This window comes from Mesoplodon mirus (genome assembly GCF_964341445.2).
Source record: "Mesoplodon mirus genome assembly, chromosome: 10".
Classification (NCBI taxonomy): domain Eukaryota; kingdom Metazoa; phylum Chordata; class Mammalia; order Artiodactyla; family Ziphiidae; genus Mesoplodon; species Mesoplodon mirus.
Window position 1 is genome coordinate 7885963 of NC_138986.1, and position 18183 is coordinate 7904145.

Genomic DNA, 18183 nt, shown 5'->3' on the forward strand with positions numbered 1-18183 from the left:
GTGAGTGAATGCATCTGAGCACGGCCCCTAAGGAGAGGCTGTGACCTTTGTGAAGATCCAGGCTACCCTAAGTCAAACTGATCAACAGATGAGACACTTTTCTGAGCTCAACTTCTTGCCTAAGTTTTCAACTTCTGCTACTATTTCCCCCCATCCCGTCCAGTTCTGCTTTCTCTTTCTCACACTTTGAATTGCCACACACCAGAGGCACTGCCTTCAGCAACCTGTCTTCCCTCATCCAACTCGTTTCCACGGAAAGAATATCAATTCCCTCAGCCCCCTCCTCCCCACGGGCTGCCCTCACCTCACTTTTGTATCCAGGCCGGTTGAGAATTCCACTAAGAAGGAACACATCTATATTGTTTTCCCCGACTCAGATTCACACCCTCCTTTAAAAAGACTCCTGAGCTCAGCAGAACACTGCCCTCCGAAAACCTCAGCCGAGAGTCCAATAGCGTCATCAGTTAACTGAGAAACATCCTGCAATCAAACCATCGAGCCAGCAGGGAACAGGGCAGAGGACAGAGGTCACACACAAGGCAAACCACTTTAAGAGATGTCTTATTTTAAAGTGAGTTCTGGAGACTTCCCTGGTGGTCCAGCGGGTAAGACTCCACGCTCCCAAGGCAGGGGGCCCGGGTTCGATCCCTGGTCGGGGAACTGGATCCCTCATGCACGCCACAACTAAGAAGCCCACATGCCGCAACTAAAGACTCAGCTCAGCCAAAATGAATTCATTAATTCATGAATTATATTAAAAAATACAAAAATAAAATGAATTCTGTGGCTGAGATATGCCCTGGAGGTGGACAATCCATCTCACTGTATAAGGTGAGCACACAGGCTGTCGTTCCCTTGGTTAAAGAAAACTTGAGACCATCTGCCCCTGACTGTAATCCCACCGCCTCTGCCGAAACTACCCTGGACGATGGCAGTCAGTCTGCGTCTATCCATTTTAACCTCCTTTGGTTTACATTTCATAATATCCTGAAAGGTGTTGGCAGATCACCAATTAGAAGGAAGTACACAAGTAGCATGCTTGTGTCAACCACCCCAGAGACAGGAAGGCACTTCTACTTTCCCAGTCCTGTTCAGCAAATGCCACATTGAGAACGCAACCTGGTCAAAACGGGACCACGCTAGAGGCAGCAAGGAAGAAGCAAGTCTAACCGACCATCACAAGTGCCCAGAGATCAGAAAGCTTCATGAAGAGAAACACAAAGCCATCTCCGCTGAATGCGGTGCAAACGTCTGTCCAAAAGAGAGCAGTCAAAAGAAAAAGCCGGGCTTCCCTGGTGGCGCAGTGGCTGAGAGTCCGCCTGCCGATGCAGGGGACACGGGTTCATGCCCCCGTCCAGAAAGATCCCACATGCCGCGGAGCGGCTGGGCCTGTGAGCCATGGCCTCTGAGCCTGTGCGTCCGGAGCCTGTGCTCCACAACGGGAGAGGCCACAACAGTGAGAGGCCCGCGTACCACAGAAAAAATAAATAAATAAAAAGCCAGAAGGCTACAACTAGACAATTATTCTCAACTATGTGACACTGGTGTGTTAATGTGACACCTCTCAAGTTTTCATATATTATCATCACTGAATACCTGCAAAACTGCAACACCTTGCAAATATAATTTGGGGTTCTTTCTAAATTTTTAAAAGAGCAAACATCTAAAATGAAGTATATAAAGTCCCACTATAAAATGTACGGTATGCCCAACCCCTCAAAGAAAAGGAAAAAAAAAAATCTTAGAAAACCGAGTCCCTGGGACTTCCCCAGCGGTCCAGTGGTTAAGACTCCAAGCCTCCACTGCAGGGGGTGCGGGTTCGATCCCTGGTCAGGGAACTAAGATCCCACAAGCCACGTGGTGTGGCCAAAAATAATAATTTTTTAAATTGATAAAATATTTTTAAAAAGAAAACTGAGTCCCTTCCCTCCAGAACAGCTCCATGAACCTTCATCCTGTCCTTTCCTCACATGTTGCCACACGGCCACACTCTTTTGAAATCTTAGTTCCCCCACGCACCGTGAGTCTTGGGGTTATGGTAATGGCCATGTGGCTATTAAACACTTGATTACTGGCCTACAATCATTGGTACATAAAGCAGGACAGAGGTACGATGTGATCAGTAGCAAAATCAGTAAGCATGTATGAATCTATAATTTGGTTTCCTTTTTAAAAAAAAAAAAAGTTGGTGATATACAAGCTAAACTCACATAGCATGGTCACTGGCTAGAGGAATGTTTTTCTGAATCTAGAGTGAGCAGCAAATACCAAATTTGGGGGACGAGGGGAATGCAAAGTCTTTGCAACCTGAGCATCAAAAAAGATTTCTCTGCTTCTGGCCTGCATCCAAGTCCTCTAACAGAATATTCAGGAAACATCTGGCTCAGTACTGTCCCTTATCATCATCAGATAGTTTCTCAGCTCATACCTCCAGACCACCAACCTTCAAAATCTGCAACAGTCTCCTAAAATAGGAAGAGGGGAGGGAGTGGTGGGAAATGGCAGAGGGAAAGGTCATGGAAAGAGGCAGGGTTTCCAAAATGGACATTTGCAGCAGAAATGTCAAGAGCATAATGTAACCACTGTTGTCGATAACTTTTTGCTGCCGACACTAAGAGAGAAAAATCTGATCTGGCCCCATAAACATGCACCCTGATCTGGCCCAATAAATATGCACCCTGATCTGAAGGCCGGGGGACACATGAGTTTGACACAGCATCATGGCCAAAGCTTATATAGGAAGTACTTCACTTCCTATTCTAAGAAACCCACAAAGCTGTGGATAAAGATATGGAGCCAGCAAAAAAAAAAAAAAAAAAAAAAAGCAAGGAAATGCCAGACTTTTAGTCTCTGGTTTTCCCTGGTAGTTACGCAGGGTCTGGGAGCAGGAAGCCAGTGTCTGGAGAGGGATCCGCTGGAGGCGAGGCTCTAAGTCAGCGTTAGGGCCCGAGGCACCAGGGGGTTGGCAGGGATGCTTTTAAAACCCGCATCATCAGTGAGTGACCAGGAGAGGTCACGTGAACTAGAGGCAAGCTCCCCCAGAAAGGTGCCAGGACGACGGGGGAAGGAGCCCACACACCTGGGCCTGAATCCTGCCCCACCCTGACCAGCCCTGTGGGACACACTTAAGCTCTCTGAGCCCCGTCTTTCCAGTCTACAAAGTTGTCTACCTCACAGCCACAGCGAGGAAAACCAAGACTGGGAACACGGAGCTTTTGAGACTATTACGATCTAAGCTCTCACCTGGATCAACAGCAGGACTCAGACTGCCTAAAAACTGAGTTCACCAACTTACCTTGGCGAGTCCATCCTAAAGGACTGTCACATGACACTGCCAGGCCCTGGAGAGGAGAGGGAAAGGGACGGGGGGCAGGCCCTTGTTTGGGGGCCATCTCCAGGAGCAGCTCAAGACAGAGACCGGGGGCTCTGGACACACACGCGCTCACGCACACACACACAGAGATACGCACACACACCAGCCACCTCCTGGGACGTCTCAGAAGACAGAACAGGCACTTGGGAGCACCCAAGCCTGCACCATGCAGCCACCAGCTGCCACCAGAACAGAGGTCCGATGAATCGGAAGCTTGTGGAAAAGGATAGGTCATACTCTCCCTCAAGAGGTTTCACTGCACTGCAAGGCTGGGCTTCTTAGTAAATCGGCAAGTGCCCTCCACAACAGAAATCTACCACGAAGGACCGGCCTGTCCTCCCTCTGCTACACCTGCTGCATTTTTGTTCCCATCAACTCTATGGTACCAGGATGCAGGCCAGGATTTCAACCCGAAACCCTGCTCGCTGAGGACCTTTTTAAAATCTGGATGCTCTCATACTTTGTTCCTCAAATGCAGAAAGAAGGGTTGAATTACAGGCTAAACCTCCTCCTTAATTATATGGAGGTCGGAATTCAACTGCCTTTAACGTCAACCCAGCCCATGGCAGAGAAATCAAACCTTAAGGCTCGGTCCCCTCGCAGGCCATCACCAATGTCCCCCAAACCCTCCCAGACCTGGTACCCTTCCTTCGGAGCCCTCAGTACAAGAGAAAGTCTGCCTTCCTAATTTCCGGGCAGTCAGCTCAGCTGGTTAGCTCGCGATACTGATGAGGCCGCTCTCTGGGGGGAGTTCTTCACAAAGGCCAGTGATGTGGTCACAGGAGAAAAGTCTCTGCTTTCAAGATGCTGGGGTCATACAACTCAGAAACCCTAACACCCAGCTGGGGACCGGAAGCACAGTGCCACGTCAGCTGTCACCTTCCCGCGTTCATCTAAAAGAACAACTATATCCCCCCACCCCTCCCCAAGCACTTTCCCTGAATGACCTGCGAACACTGTCACAACCTCCACCCAATCCCTCCAGGCGGTCCCTAAACCTGCTTCCCCCACAACCCTGCCCATCTCTGAAAATGGAACTCCATCCTTCCAAGTGCTCAGACCAAAAACCTAAGAGTCCACCTTTCTCCTTCTTTCCTTACATCCCATATCCAATCATGGGCAAATCCTATCAGCTCCACCTTCAAAGTATACACAATCTGACCACTTGTCACCACAACCCTGGTCCAATCTGTTATAACTTCTTACCTGGTCCATCAAAAATACCAGCTTCCCCTCTAGGTCACTCCTGTGCTCGAAATCCTCCCAGGCTCCTGCCTCCCTCAAAATAAAAGCCAGAGCTGTACTTTTTCTTTTTCATTTTTTTTTCTTGAAGTCTAGTTGATTTACAATGTTAATTTCCGCTGTACAGCAAAGTGATTTCAGTTATACGCACACATACGTTCTTTTTCAGAGTCATCTTGATAGCCTGTGGGACTTGGCCCCCAGCTAATCCTCTGCTAAACATTCCTGCCTTCCACCCTCTCCCTTGCTCATGGTGTTCCAGCCACGTCAGCCAGCATCCCCCCCGGAACACTGATACGTGGGTCCCTCTGCCTAGAACACCCTTCCCCTGTTAGACGCGCAGGTCTCCGCCTACAGCAAGACCTCGGGACAGTGCACCCTCCATGAAACAGCTCCACCCACAGACCCTCTCCCCTGCCTCAGTCAGCCTGTCCACCCAAGTGTCTAACTCACACGGCCCCCTGTAAAGGATCCACTGTCAAAAGGCAGAAGAGAGAGAGTCTTGTGGGCTTCTCGCTTTGTTTTGTGGTAACACTCCTCCGGCAGACAGCAGGTGGATGGGCCTCAGAGGACACAGAAGGTGGCTCAGTGGAGGCGCGCCCTTGTCACTTCTAGGAAGCCACCCCTTCAGCACGTCCATGCTGGTGGTTTGGGTTTCTGTTTGCAGGCCAGGGGTGAGGGGCCAGGAGTGCTGGGGAGTGGCTTTCAGTACAGAACAGTGTTTTCTAAATGTCTAACTGGTTTTCAACTAGAGAGAATCACACAGATGGCAACAAATTAATGTCACACACGATCGAGACCCAATGGGCCCTGGATGAGCTCTCCGTGTGCGCTCCGCATATTTCATCACCACACACACGTATGTGCGAGGAATATTCACAGCATTAAAGCACAAAGGCTCTGATTTAAACGACGGCTCCTCCCAGGCTGCCGCCGGCAAAGGCCACGTTTCACTCTTGCCACATTCCTTCGTCTTTCCCTGGTCCCTCCATATCCTGAAACAAAACTAGAATTGGTACTTTCACGACCTCTGATTTCCTGCAACTCTCCTGGCCCCCAGTGAACAGTGACACGTGCAGGACACTGCTCCCTCGCCCTGGGGAAGCTGCCCTCCACAGGTTCACCAAAGGATCTAAAAGCAACAGCAAAATCCCACTGAAGGTCTCTGGTCGATCTGAGAGGCAAGTTTCATGCTCCCAGAAACTAGAGGGACTGGGATCTCCCCACCCTGCACACAGGCCGCCCCCTCCCCCGCGCTGGTTACCATAAGGACAGAAATAGGCGCGTGACACACTGCTTTGGGCACCTCAAAACCCCAGCAGCAGCAGCAGCTGGTTCTTAAGTGGTACAGCAAAGTGGAGCTGACGAAGGACTTTCACATCCATCCCGCCGGCCCGCATTCTTGCACCCGCTCCCCACCTACAACAAACGCCCCGGAACCCAGCACCCACCCGCTCCAGGGAAGCCGGGATGGGAGCCCCTTCTGACCACGGACACCGTGCCGAAGTCCTCTGGGCCTTGAGGGCCCCTACGAAAGACAAACAAGGAGGCTCTCTCTTCTCCCCTGGATGGTGGACTAATGCAGCCACCACAGGAAGGAGGGCGATGCCAAGAAAACGGCAGGAAAGGGCCTGGGGCCGCCTGACATATGGCACCTGGCGCCCGCCCAACCCTACACCTCCTTGTGCAAGCGAACTCGAGTTGGGCTTTCTGCTACTCAGAGCTAAAGGCATCCTGAAGGATACATACCTCGCAACCACAGAATTCTGGATGCAAAATGGACCCTGAGAATCACACAGCCCAGTGGTTTTAAAGCTTTTTTAAATGATGGAGATGTTTCTTTCTCAAAAGGACTCTTACATGGAGTGCCAATGGCTAGAATGGATAAAGACGGAACGCCCTCTGGTTGAGGCAGAAAGCCCTAGGCACTAACGGAGAAGCCGGGGGTTCAGAGTAACCAGCTAAAAATATCACTGACCTAATGCAGAGACTCAACATATAGAAAGAAAGCAATCACTGCCGTCACCACCATTTGTGAACACTGAGGATGGCCAGGCACTTGAACGCACTCTGGTTCTCATACCACACTAAAAACATGATTAGCACCCTGATTTGACACAGAAGGAAACCAAAACTCAGCAGATCAGTAACTGTCCACATTGAAAAGCAGGACAGTTGACTTCCAAAACTTCACTCCCAGCCCTCTTGCGGAGGAAACGGAGATCCAGAGAAAAGAAGTGATTTGCCACACCAGCACAGTAACCCAGCTCTCCCAACTCCACCTGCAGGCAGCCCTCACTGTACCCTGCCAACCGCAATCAACAGAGATCCAGCAGCTGTCTCCAAGCAGGAACAGGGCTGGGTGTGATACTTAGGACAGAAAAGCACCTCAGACCAGCCACACAGACACACCAGCCAGAGGAACGCCCTGCCCATCCCCCGGTCTCCCCCCAGCAACTTGCAGCCAAGCTCCAACAACTGCTCCCAGCTCGATCCTGCACAGCTGCACAAAAAGAGGCCACAAATGTCCCAGAGAAGGCTTACTGCAAAGAGCACGATCAAGAAGCACCAGTCGTCACAAGGGCACCAACACCATGAAAATGAGATGACAAATGCCAACAAAGAAACTGGGCCCAAGGAAAGAGAATTAATAGAGCAATCAGAGCAGAACTTCACAATACATCTTCCAGGGGATGAGGAAAGCTGTGGCATCCATGAAGAACAGGCAGCTGTGAATATATATCAACTCTAAACCTTGTTGGAATTTTTTTAAAAAACAGGAAAGTTGAAGAGCTTATGAACAACAGGAGAATTGCTAGCCTGGGAGACAGAACACAAGACATTCTTCTGGAGCCCTGACCAAAGTGGTAGTCAGACACAAAGTATAAAAGAGAAACCCAGCAGGGCAAAATATACGTTATGATAAAGAACGGCTGAACAGCACAATTAATGAAACTTTGACCCAAGCAGAGAACATTTTTTCCAAACACACAGAACACTATTAACTTGACTAGGTGCTAGGCCACAGTTTCACCACATTTACTGCCCACAATGCGGGGGGGATTCCATTTACCTGGGGAAAGAAAAGATTTTTAAAAATTAGTGGGTCCAGGAAGTTTAAATAGTTAGAACTTTTGGGTACAAGAAGGAAATATTTAGAACTGAAGGATGAAAAAACTATGTATCAAAACCTAAGTAGGGTTTCCCTGGTGGCGCAGTGGTTGAGAGTCCACCTGCCGATGCAGGGGACACGGGTTCGTGCCCTGGTCTGGGAAGATTCCACATGCAGCGGAGCGGCTGGGCACGTGAGCCATGGCCGCTGAGCCTGTGCGTCCGGAACCTGTGCTCCGCAACAGGAGAGGCCACAACAGTGAGAGGCCCGCATACCGCAAAAAAAAAAAAAAAAAAAAAACCTAACTAGCAACACGGAGCAACTAAGCCCGTGCGCCATAACTACTGAGCCTGCACTCTAGAGCCCGCAAGCCACAACTACGGAGCTCACAAGCCACAACTACTGAGCCGGTGCGCCTAGAGTCCGTGCTCCCCAACAAGAGAAGTCACCGCAATGAGAAGCCCGCACACCACAACCGAGTGGCCCCCACTCGCCGCAACTAGAGAAAGCTCATGCGCACAGCAACGAAGACCCAATGCAGTCAACTATAAATTAATTAACTAATTAAAATGCTAGTTCTTTTGAAAAGACTAAAAAGGGTAGAAAAGTCTTTAGTAAATATGTTAAGGGAAAAAAATCAGGAATTAAAAAAATGTACCTACAGATTCAGAAAGTATTTCCAAAAGCAAATATGTAGCATGCTACATATTTATATGTGAATACATAATTAAAATGACAATTTCCTCAGAAAATATAATCAAAATTGGCTCAAAAAAAAGTACAGAATCTTAATAAACAAAGTAGATGAAATGGAAACCATAATCAAAACTCCTCTTCCACTACATTCTACATCCACAAAGGCACCAGGCCCAGATAGTTTTACTAGTGAGTTCTACCAAAATTTAAGGAAGAGAAATTGTCCATCCTATACAAAAACTGTTCCACAGCATATAAAATACTAAAAGCTAACTGGCTCTCTCCACAAAGCAAACATTCTTCATACTAAATTCAGCCAAGAATAGTACAGCAAAGAAAATTATAGCCCAAGCTCACTTAAAAACACAGTTGCAGGGCTTCCCTGGTGGCGCAGTGGTTGAGAGTCCGTCTGCCGATGCAGGGGACACGGGTTCGTGCCCCGGTCCGGGAAGATCCCACATGCCGCAGAGCGGCTAGGCCCGTGAGCCATGGCCGCTGAGCCTGCGCGTCCAGAGCCTGTGCTCCGCAACGGGAGAGGCCACAACAGTGAGAGGCCCGTGTACCGCCAAAAAAAAAAAAAAAAAAAAAAAAACACAGTTGCAAGCCTCCTATATAAAATATCAGGAAATAGAAACAGATCTATTTGTATTTCACCTTTTCCTCACATCATACGTAAAAATTAACTTGCAAAATTCATCACAGGGCTAAACATAAAGTTAAAACTATAAAACTTCCAGAAACAAACATAGGAAAGAATATTTTTGACCTTAGAGTAGACCAGTGGTTCTCAACTGGAGGTAATTTTGCCTCCTCCCCACCCCCTGGGGTCATTTAAAAATGCTGAGGACATTATTGTTTGTCACAAATGGGGGGAAGGGTTGTTCCTGGCATCTAATGGGTGAGACCAGGGGTGCTCTTAGCAATGCTAAGGACAGGCCCCACAACAAAGATTTATCCAGGCCAAATGTCAAATGTGCTGAGGGTGAGAAACCTTGGTACAGGCAAAGATTTCTTAGGCTACAAAAAGCACAAACAATTACAAAAAAAAAAAAAAGATAAATTGAAGTCCATCAAAATTAAGAAATATCCTTTCTTCAAAGGATATATTAAGAAAATAAAAAAGTAAGCCAAAGACTGGGAGAAAATACACATTATACATACCTGAGAAAGGACTTGACCCATAATATATAAAGAACTCTTAAAACACAGTAAGATGACCTCCAAAAAAGTGTGTTAAGGGATGACAAGGAAAAACAAAAAAAAAATTTTTTAAAGAATCAATACAAAAGACATCCAAATGGTTGATAAGCACATGAAAGATGTTCATCATTAGGCATCTCAATAAATACAAAAAACGATGTTCAACATCATGAGTCAGCAGAGATATGAAAATTAAAACCACACTGAGATACCATGAGACACGCACTAGGATGACTAAAATTAAAAAGACCGATAAGATCAAGTGTTGTTAAGGATGTAGAAACACTGGAACCTTCACACTGCTGATGGGAATACAAAATGTCAGTATGACAACTCACTCACTCCCCATTCACTGAACAATCCCACTCCTAGGTATCAAAAAAAAGCGTATGTCCACACAAAATCTTATACACAAATATGCACAACAGCTTTGTTCATAATAGGCAAAAACTAGTAACATTTAGATTAGTCTTGGGTCAAAAAGAAAATCAAAACTAAGACTACACATTATTTAAAATTGCAGGACTTCCCTGGTGGCGCAGTGGTTAATAATCCACCTGCCAATGCAGGGGACGTGGGTTCGAGCCCTGGTCCGGGAAGATCCCACATGCCGTGGAGCAACTAAGCCCCTGCGCCACAACTACTGAGTCTGTGCTCTAGAGCCCGCGAGCCACAACTACTGAGCCCGTGTGCCACAACTACTGAAGCCTGCACGTAGAGCCCGTGCTACACAACAAGAGAAGCCACCACAATGAGAAGCCCGCGCACTGCAACAAAGAGCAGCCCCCGCTCCCCAAATCTAGAGAAAGCCAGTGCACAGCAACAGAAACCCAACGCAGCCAAAAATAAATAAATAAATAAAACTGCAAAAAAAAATTTTTTAATAAATAAAATAAAATTAGCAAAAATAAAGGGAGAAGGACGTTTGTTGCTGCCTCCCTGGGGGGAGCAGCAGTAGCCAGCGGTCTTCTGGATCTGTTCCGTTGGTGGTGTCTCCACTCCAGCGCTGGCCCTTCCCAGTTTTCCCCTCTGCTTAAGAAATGCCTAAGGAATACTTGGAGAATAAATGAATCCTGTGTCACCTTGCCAGGATTAAAGGGGAGGAGACACCATTGGCATAAATTCAGGCCTCTGTCCCTCACTGGTCATGAGCCAGCTATGAGGAAGATACAAAGGACCCACAGGTATACCAGATCTCAGCTACCTCCACCTCCATGACCAGTGGGGGCACTACCAAGAGGGCTCGTGGCTGGGACAATAAAAAGGAAAGATTAAAGGAAAAGGAGAAAAAGAACAGTGTCTGCAAAGGAACAAGCTCCTTTCCACCATCAGTCCCAGTTCTTTGACCCTTATGAATTTTCTCTGCCCAGCACAATTCAGTTTTATATGCCAAGATCAAAATCAAGATGAGACATCTAAATTATTTTACTCGACCCCATCTTTTAAAAATCCCTCCGTGAAACACTGATAAAAGACATGAAGCCCAATCAGGAATTCATTTCCTGGGAATCTGTCAGGATGCTGTTCTAAGAATTAAAGCATGTGGCCTAACATACCCCTAATTAACAATCTTGGGCTACACACACTTATTGTTGCAAGAAACATACACAAATGGATGTGGTCCAGGTTCAACATGTGGCCTAAATTAGGCATATAAGCACTATTCCTTCAGAAAAATCACAGGGAAAAAAAATATCTCCTTAGAAACATCAACTAAACCAACCTCAACTCCCAGCTGGCTTCATTATTCTCTTGTCCTCAATGTAACAAAAACTTTCCAGTATTTATACCCAAACAGTTGGGGGAAAACTTGTTCTGAATAAATTTTAAGGTATTTAACTACCTAAATCAAGCCAGCCCAAAGCGTTACTTTATAACTCGTACAAACTGTTAGAACCGCACTCGTTAAGAACGTTCTTAACACCAAAATAAAGGGTGGAAACTAACCGATTACATACGTAAGATGGCCTTTTACAAAATGTATCTCACACAGTAAAGAGTAAAGCTACGGACAAGTGGAGGGCCTTCTGGTCACTTTCGTGACGCTGAATGGCTGCCCTCTGCCCCCCTCACCTCTTGCTCTCGTGGGTCCTGCCCCAGCGACCTTTGGACACCCCTCACCAGCACAGCACTCCTTCGGGCCCCAGGCCCTCCATGCGTGCCAGTCCCACGGGCAGTCACACCGACCTCTGGATTCAAGTGCTTTCTTTCTACTACACACCACGTCCCGAAAAATAGGTGAGTAATAAGAATCACCGACTTTTTCCACAGCATAGGACTCACGTGGTGCGTCAATCCTTGTGAAGCTTAAGAAACACACAACTGAGGCTCTCCAACGACAAGCGCTAAAAGTGCCGAGAGAGCAGATACACTTTGGGAAACTTGCCTTTGTCGTCCCCGCTTCCCCTGTCCAGCTCTCTCCACAGACACAAAGATATTAAAGCTGCTGCTGAGTCAGTTGCTTCGCTGTTGCCTTCATCCCCGCCATTAACGAACTGCAAGGGGACAGCCCCCTGCCCACCACCCTCACCCCAGGAGGTGTCAGAGCCACACGGGTGCCCTGCAGGCAACCCTGAAGCAGGCCCAGACCTCCCTCGTGTTGGTCCTGAGGGACTGCAGGTGAAAAGTACCCTCTCAGGTTCTAGAGAGCTGGGCTTGGGAGGAGAGGTTGTTTTCCCGGAAATCCAACTCCCTTTTCCAGTGACACGAGAACTGCCTGCCAGGGCTCTAAGCTGATGCTGGGTGGCATCTGGGCACCCCAAACCTGCGCCTGAGGGGATCTGGAAACCGCGCCAGGCACCAAACCACCAGGAACAGGAGAATCTTCCACGGAAAAACATGTTTCTCATTACAAGCAACCAATTTACAAACATTTGGAACGTGACCCGTTGCCTATGGGGACTGCTACCACCAACAAGCTGCACAAACAGCAACAGGAGAAGTCTGCTTTTCACACTCACAGAGAGACCTGGGGAGTTATTTACAAGTGGACGCCCAGAGGTGGAATAAAAGGCAGCTGAAAACAGCCGGCTTTGGTGCTACTTGGTAGAATTTTTCAAACTGCATTTAGAAAGACGTTCAGCCCATGTTCCCATTCAAATATGTGCTAGAGTTAAGGGATTTTTTAGCCAGTGTTACCTCATTCAAGAAAACCAATTTTTTTAAACCCCTTCCCCAAGGGTAAAAAAAAAGAAAAAAAGAAAGAAAGAAATAAGTCTTAGTAAGTATTTAAGCCAAGAAATCCATTTGAAACAGGAACAAATAAAAAGAATTCACTTTGCAGGTAGTGGGTTTGAAGTGTAGATTTTTAAACGCAGCTCTGGGGAAGTCTCAAGGTGAAACCACAGAGCAGTAACGGGAAAGAAACGTGCACAAGCCCAGCTGTGACCTGCCTGGGGCTGCGGTCCTGAGGAAGGCTGGCAGAAAGGACCTAAACCAACGTGAAAGCTCTCCTATGACCGCAGAGGGCACATGCTAAATGCATATCCCCTCAGAACACCGTGGAGCATTTCCTAAGTTATGCCCATGTGTGACCATGAGGCGAAGCATTTCAAGATACAACGGCCATTTCCTACTGGACCAAGAGGCCGAAGTCCACCTGGAGATGAGGTTCATAAACCAGGTTCCAGGCGCTGGGACGACTACCACCCTAAAGCAAAAGTGAGGGCCCCTGCCGCAGCCACGGAGTAGGGGTCTGCCCTTGAGGCCAACTTTAACCTCAACTATTAAGAAATCAATTCCAATTTGCTAACAACACCAAGACTTCAACACCACTAACCCAGCTGAGCTAACTTCTCACAGATGCGTTTGGTCACAGCAGCCATTATTCCAAAACTTCCTCCTTTAAAGGTCAGTTGCAGCTTGACCTTGTGTCAGCTAGGGCCCTTTTCTCTGTAACGGGGGCTTCCGTGAGTAACCATCTTATGGCGGCTAACTGGCCCACGAACTTATGTACTGTAAACTCTCCCTCCCGCCCCGCTACCCCTTTCCAAAAAAGGGAAAAGAAAGAATACGGGCCTTTCCGTTTCGATTGCGAGCTCAGCCTTACTCTCCTCAGAGTAATACTTTCTCCAAGTTCTGAATTCAGGGGTAATAGGACCATCTCTGATGCCAGGGAAGAATATGAACCCCATCAACGCTACCACAAACTCAAAATTCAGCTCAAAGTGGGCTAAACCTCACTTCATTCTGCGAAGTAACTTGCTAACACCAGGGGTAACTGTTGACTGTTCACTAATCTTTCAGAACTTTTCATCCTTTTTTTTAAACCAAAGTTTAAAACATAAATAAAAGTTGTATTTTCCATCATCCTAAACAGTCCAGAGAAAGTTGGTTAGAAAATTCTCGGAATTGGCAGTTCCCCAGCCCCAGGACTCCCGGCCATGGCAGGACACTAACAGCCCTCATTGGGACGTGCGATTATACAATCATGGTTCCCAGAGCAAAAGACTCCACTAGAATAATCCACCCGGAGACAATGACATCATGTGAACAACTAGACAGGAAGTTAGGCTCGGAGAAGTGAAGGGTGAAGTCTTGAAAGCCAATACTGGATGACCACCCTCCATTCCCCCGATCCAAAAAAAACCCCAAAAAGTCACCTTCTGCAGAAAGGCTACTTTAAAGGAGAAATGGAAAACCCACATGGAGGAAAGCAATCAGCAAATGAAACCAAACCCCCCCCAACTCCACGGCCATTGGTGCGGGTGAGTCTTTCCACACTAAGGGCCCCCTCCAAAGCCCCGCTGGTGGAACTTTGAGGAAAACGTGGAGTGGGAACAAAGCAGAGCGGTAGTTCCTGCGTCCTCCAACTTTCGCAGGCACACCGCTGAGAGGGCAAGCGCTGGGCGTGAGGTGGCCGCAGTGTGTCACCCGGGCGGGTGGCGGCGGCCGGCCGCTCGCACACAAAGCCACCCTGGACTTAGTGACAGCCACAAGTGGTCCGACGACGGACCCCAGCCAGCGCCGGGCCGCCGGAGCCCCCGCGCCCCCCGCCCGCGCCCATGACCCCCAGTCTCGTATCCTCCGCCACCACGCGGGCAACTTTCCCTCGGGGACGGGCTGAGCAAGCCCGGACCAGAGGCGACTCGGGTACCCCGGCCCCTCCCCCGAGCGCCCCTGCCCCCCACCCCGCCCGCCGTGCGCTGGGGCACCGCGACAGAAGCCTGCACCCAGGCGGGCCACCCACCTGCACAGCTCGGGGAACTCGGCGCCCTGGGTCCCCGCGGCCCCCGGGGCCCAGACCAGTAGCAGCAGCTGCAGCAGGAGCAGAGAGCGCGGCGGACGGCCGGCGGGCGCGGGCCCCAGGTGGGCGCTCCGGCCGGCAGCGGCCCCCATCGCACCGGGCCCCGGCTGCGCGGCTGGAGCGGAGCTAGCGGCGCGCGGCTGCCGGGGGCCGCGTTCGGGACATGGCTGCGCCGCCAGGGCGGAGGCGGGGGCGGAGGCGGAGAGGAGCGCGAGGAGCTAGAGCAGAGCAGGAGCCCGAGAGGCGCGCGGCTTGTCTGGGCTCAGCTGCGGCCCCGGAACGGGTCACGTGACCGCCGGGCGGCACCGCCCCCTCCCCCGCCCAGCTCACATGACTCGCTTGTTCAGGTGATCCCCGCCCGCCGGGCTCCGCCCAGGCCCGGTCACGTGAGCGTTGCACGCGCTGGGTAGGAAGCGGCGCGGTGGCCTCGCGGGCGCAGGTGTGGGCTCGAGGCCTGCGTCCCGGCTGTTGCCACGGCGGGGACCCGGCCACCGCCTCAGTTTCTCCCAGCGCGCACTCTGGGTCGCGATGTGGGTGCTTCCCAACTTGGAGTCTCCGTTTCCCACCCTCTACCGTTAGGGAGGGGAAAATAAGGCTTAGACTTAAGCTGCCGTAAATGCCACCGCACAGCCCTGTTATTTCGGATCTTTGATGAATGGGAACCCACTTTTCTTGCCCTACGGAGGTAGATCGCGGAGCCCTACACGGGGCTTTCCAACCATTGCCCAGAAGAGCTTCTCACAACCTTGTGTAACAGTGTTATTTCCCAAGCGTGGGCTTCCTACAATAAGGGAGGGCGGCACCAATATAGGAACTTGAAATATAAAGGAGGCAAAAATGTAACTATAAAGCGAGTGCCACTCAGCAAAGCTTTATTAATCCCTCTATTCAAATATTTTATTAAACCCATACTATGTGACTGACTGAGCTAGGCACAATGAAAATAAGAAGGTAAATCCGAAAAGACATGAACTCAAAAAGTTTACCTTACAGAGAATAATCTGATTATTATACAGAATAATCATGATGGTAACCGCTCATCCTTTTTAATGCTTACTCCATACCAGACACTGTGTTAGCACTTAACATGCGTGAATCCAGGAACTGTGTTATAAATGAGGAAGGGAGGCACAAAGATGTTAAGTAACTTACCCAAAGCCACTTTGATGTGGCAAAGCAGGAATTCAAACACATACAAGTATAGCTTACATTTATTGAGCAGGTAATTATGTGCCAAGTACGGTTTTGGTGCTTTGATTTAGCTCAGTTAATCTTAACACAATCCTATAAGAGATGTATCTTTATAGCACCCATTTTACAGATAAGGAAACTGAGGCACAGAGAGATTTAAAAGCTTGCAAGTCACACGGCTAGTAAGCGGAGAAGCCAGGGTTTAAGCTCAAGCTAGACAGTCCCAGAGCGTGTGGCTTGGCCATGAAGCTATATTGCCAAAGAGGAATATGGCCCAAGAAAGGAAAGTTGGTGTGATGGCTCAAAGGGCATGCTCAGATGTCCAACTGTGGGCATCATGAAAGGGTTCATATTTTGCAACTCCAGAGTTATAATTGATACAGGCAAAGATCTTCAGTGGAAACTAAAACCATCAGGTGAAAAATAATTGCAAACCGGAATATTCACTTTGTCGCAAAGGATATTTCCCTAATAAAGAAAAATATATCTTTACAATGGAAAGGTCTGGTAGAACCACCTTTATCATGAAATTAAAGTTCATATCACCAAGATTTGGTAAAACTAACATTTTCTGCTTCCTAAAATGATGCAATGAAAAATACTGCTAAAGGATAATATTTAAAAGAGAGTATAATCATGACTCAGATGCAGGTGTAAAATGAACATGTGTCAAAGATAATACTTAACTCATTAATGTCAGACCACTAACATGTTCCAACTGGTTCAAAAGAGAATCCAAAGACAATCCAACACATACACGTGCAGTCAGGAATGCTGAAGTTAAATTGCCTAATAGATGGAAGATTAGTCAAGGCTCATAGGTCCAATGGATGTCAAAGGAACAAAATTTGCATTTCTAAAGACAAGAATCCTAGACATTACCATCAGTATTCCACAATTTAGAGAGTTGTAAAATAGCTCAAAGATAATGAAAGGCTCAAAACCCCATAGAATCAGCTAAAGCACAAAGTTGCATTAGACAGCATCTAGCTTTCCACTGAAGTTACCCAATAATTTTTTTGGTCCATTTCAAAGTCTTTCACAATTTCCCCCTGTAGTACACAATATCACTTATGTGGTGTTATTGCCAAGATGTTTAACCTAAATCTAATAAAAAATAAAACTATCAAATCCAGATTGTGAAACATTCTACAGGAAAACTGAACTGGACAATTACAAAATGGCAGTGCTCTGAAAGACTTCCCCCCTTCCCTCCTCCACCCCCCACCCCCCAAAAAAAGCAAGAGTAAACAACAGACTGAGGTCAGATCTGACCAGGTAGCTGTTTTATAAATAAAGTTTTACTGGAATGTAGCAGCATGCACTTATGTATTCCTATGGCTGCTTTTGCCTACAATGGCAGAATTGACTGGTTGCAACAGAGTCTAAAGTATTTTACCAACTGGCCTCTACAGAAAAAGTTTGCCAACCCTTGTTCTAGATCAGTAGTTATCAAAAGTGTGGTGCTTGGACCAGCAGCTTTGGCATCACCTGCCAGCTTGTTAGAAATGCCAATTCATGGGCCTCACTCCAACCTGTTGACTCAAAATCTTTGGAGATGGGCCCCAGAAAATTGTTTCAATAAGCTTTGTAGGAGATTCTCATACACATGATGGTATGAGAACCACTGTTGCAAAAGGTGAGTGAGAGAATTCCCAGGTCTCTGGAGAGTTCCTGGGATGGGCTGCCAAGTGAGGGTCCTTGGCTCCACTCAGGAAAGAATTCAAGAGGGAGCCATAGTAAAGTGAAAGCGAGTTTATTTAGAGAGATACACATCCCATAGACAGAATGCAGTCGTCTCAGAAGGTGAGAGTGGCCCGGGGGTGTGGAGGTGGTTAGTTTTTATGGGCTGGGTAATTTCATAGGCTAACAGGTGGGAGGATTAATCCAACTATTTTGGGGGAAGGGGTGGGGATTTCCAGGAATTAGACTACCACCCACTTTTTGGCCTATTACAGTCAGCCTAGGAATTGTCATGGCGCCTGTGGCTGTGTCCTTTAGCATATGCTAGTGTATTACAGTGAGTGTATAATGAGGCTCAAGGTCTACTGGAAGTCAGATCTTCTGCCATCTTGGACATAATTGGTTCTAACCAGTTCTTGTTGTATCCTCAAGGGGCTGTGT

At 48.1% G+C, this 18183-nt stretch overlaps 1 protein-coding gene across 1 annotated transcript in view; it reads right to left on the reverse strand.

The window, feature by feature from the left end:
- Positions 1 to 15160, reverse strand: part of IGF2R (insulin like growth factor 2 receptor) — a 109570-nt gene extending 94410 nt beyond the window's left edge. Inside the window, exon 1 of the mRNA XM_082633713.1 lies at positions 14812 to 15160. Within this exon, the coding sequence (XP_082489839.1) occupies positions 14812 to 14960 (149 nt within the window). The 5' untranslated portion in view covers positions 14961 to 15160. The remainder of the gene's footprint in view (positions 1 to 14811) is intronic.
- Positions 15161 to 18183: the final 3023 nt, after the last annotated feature.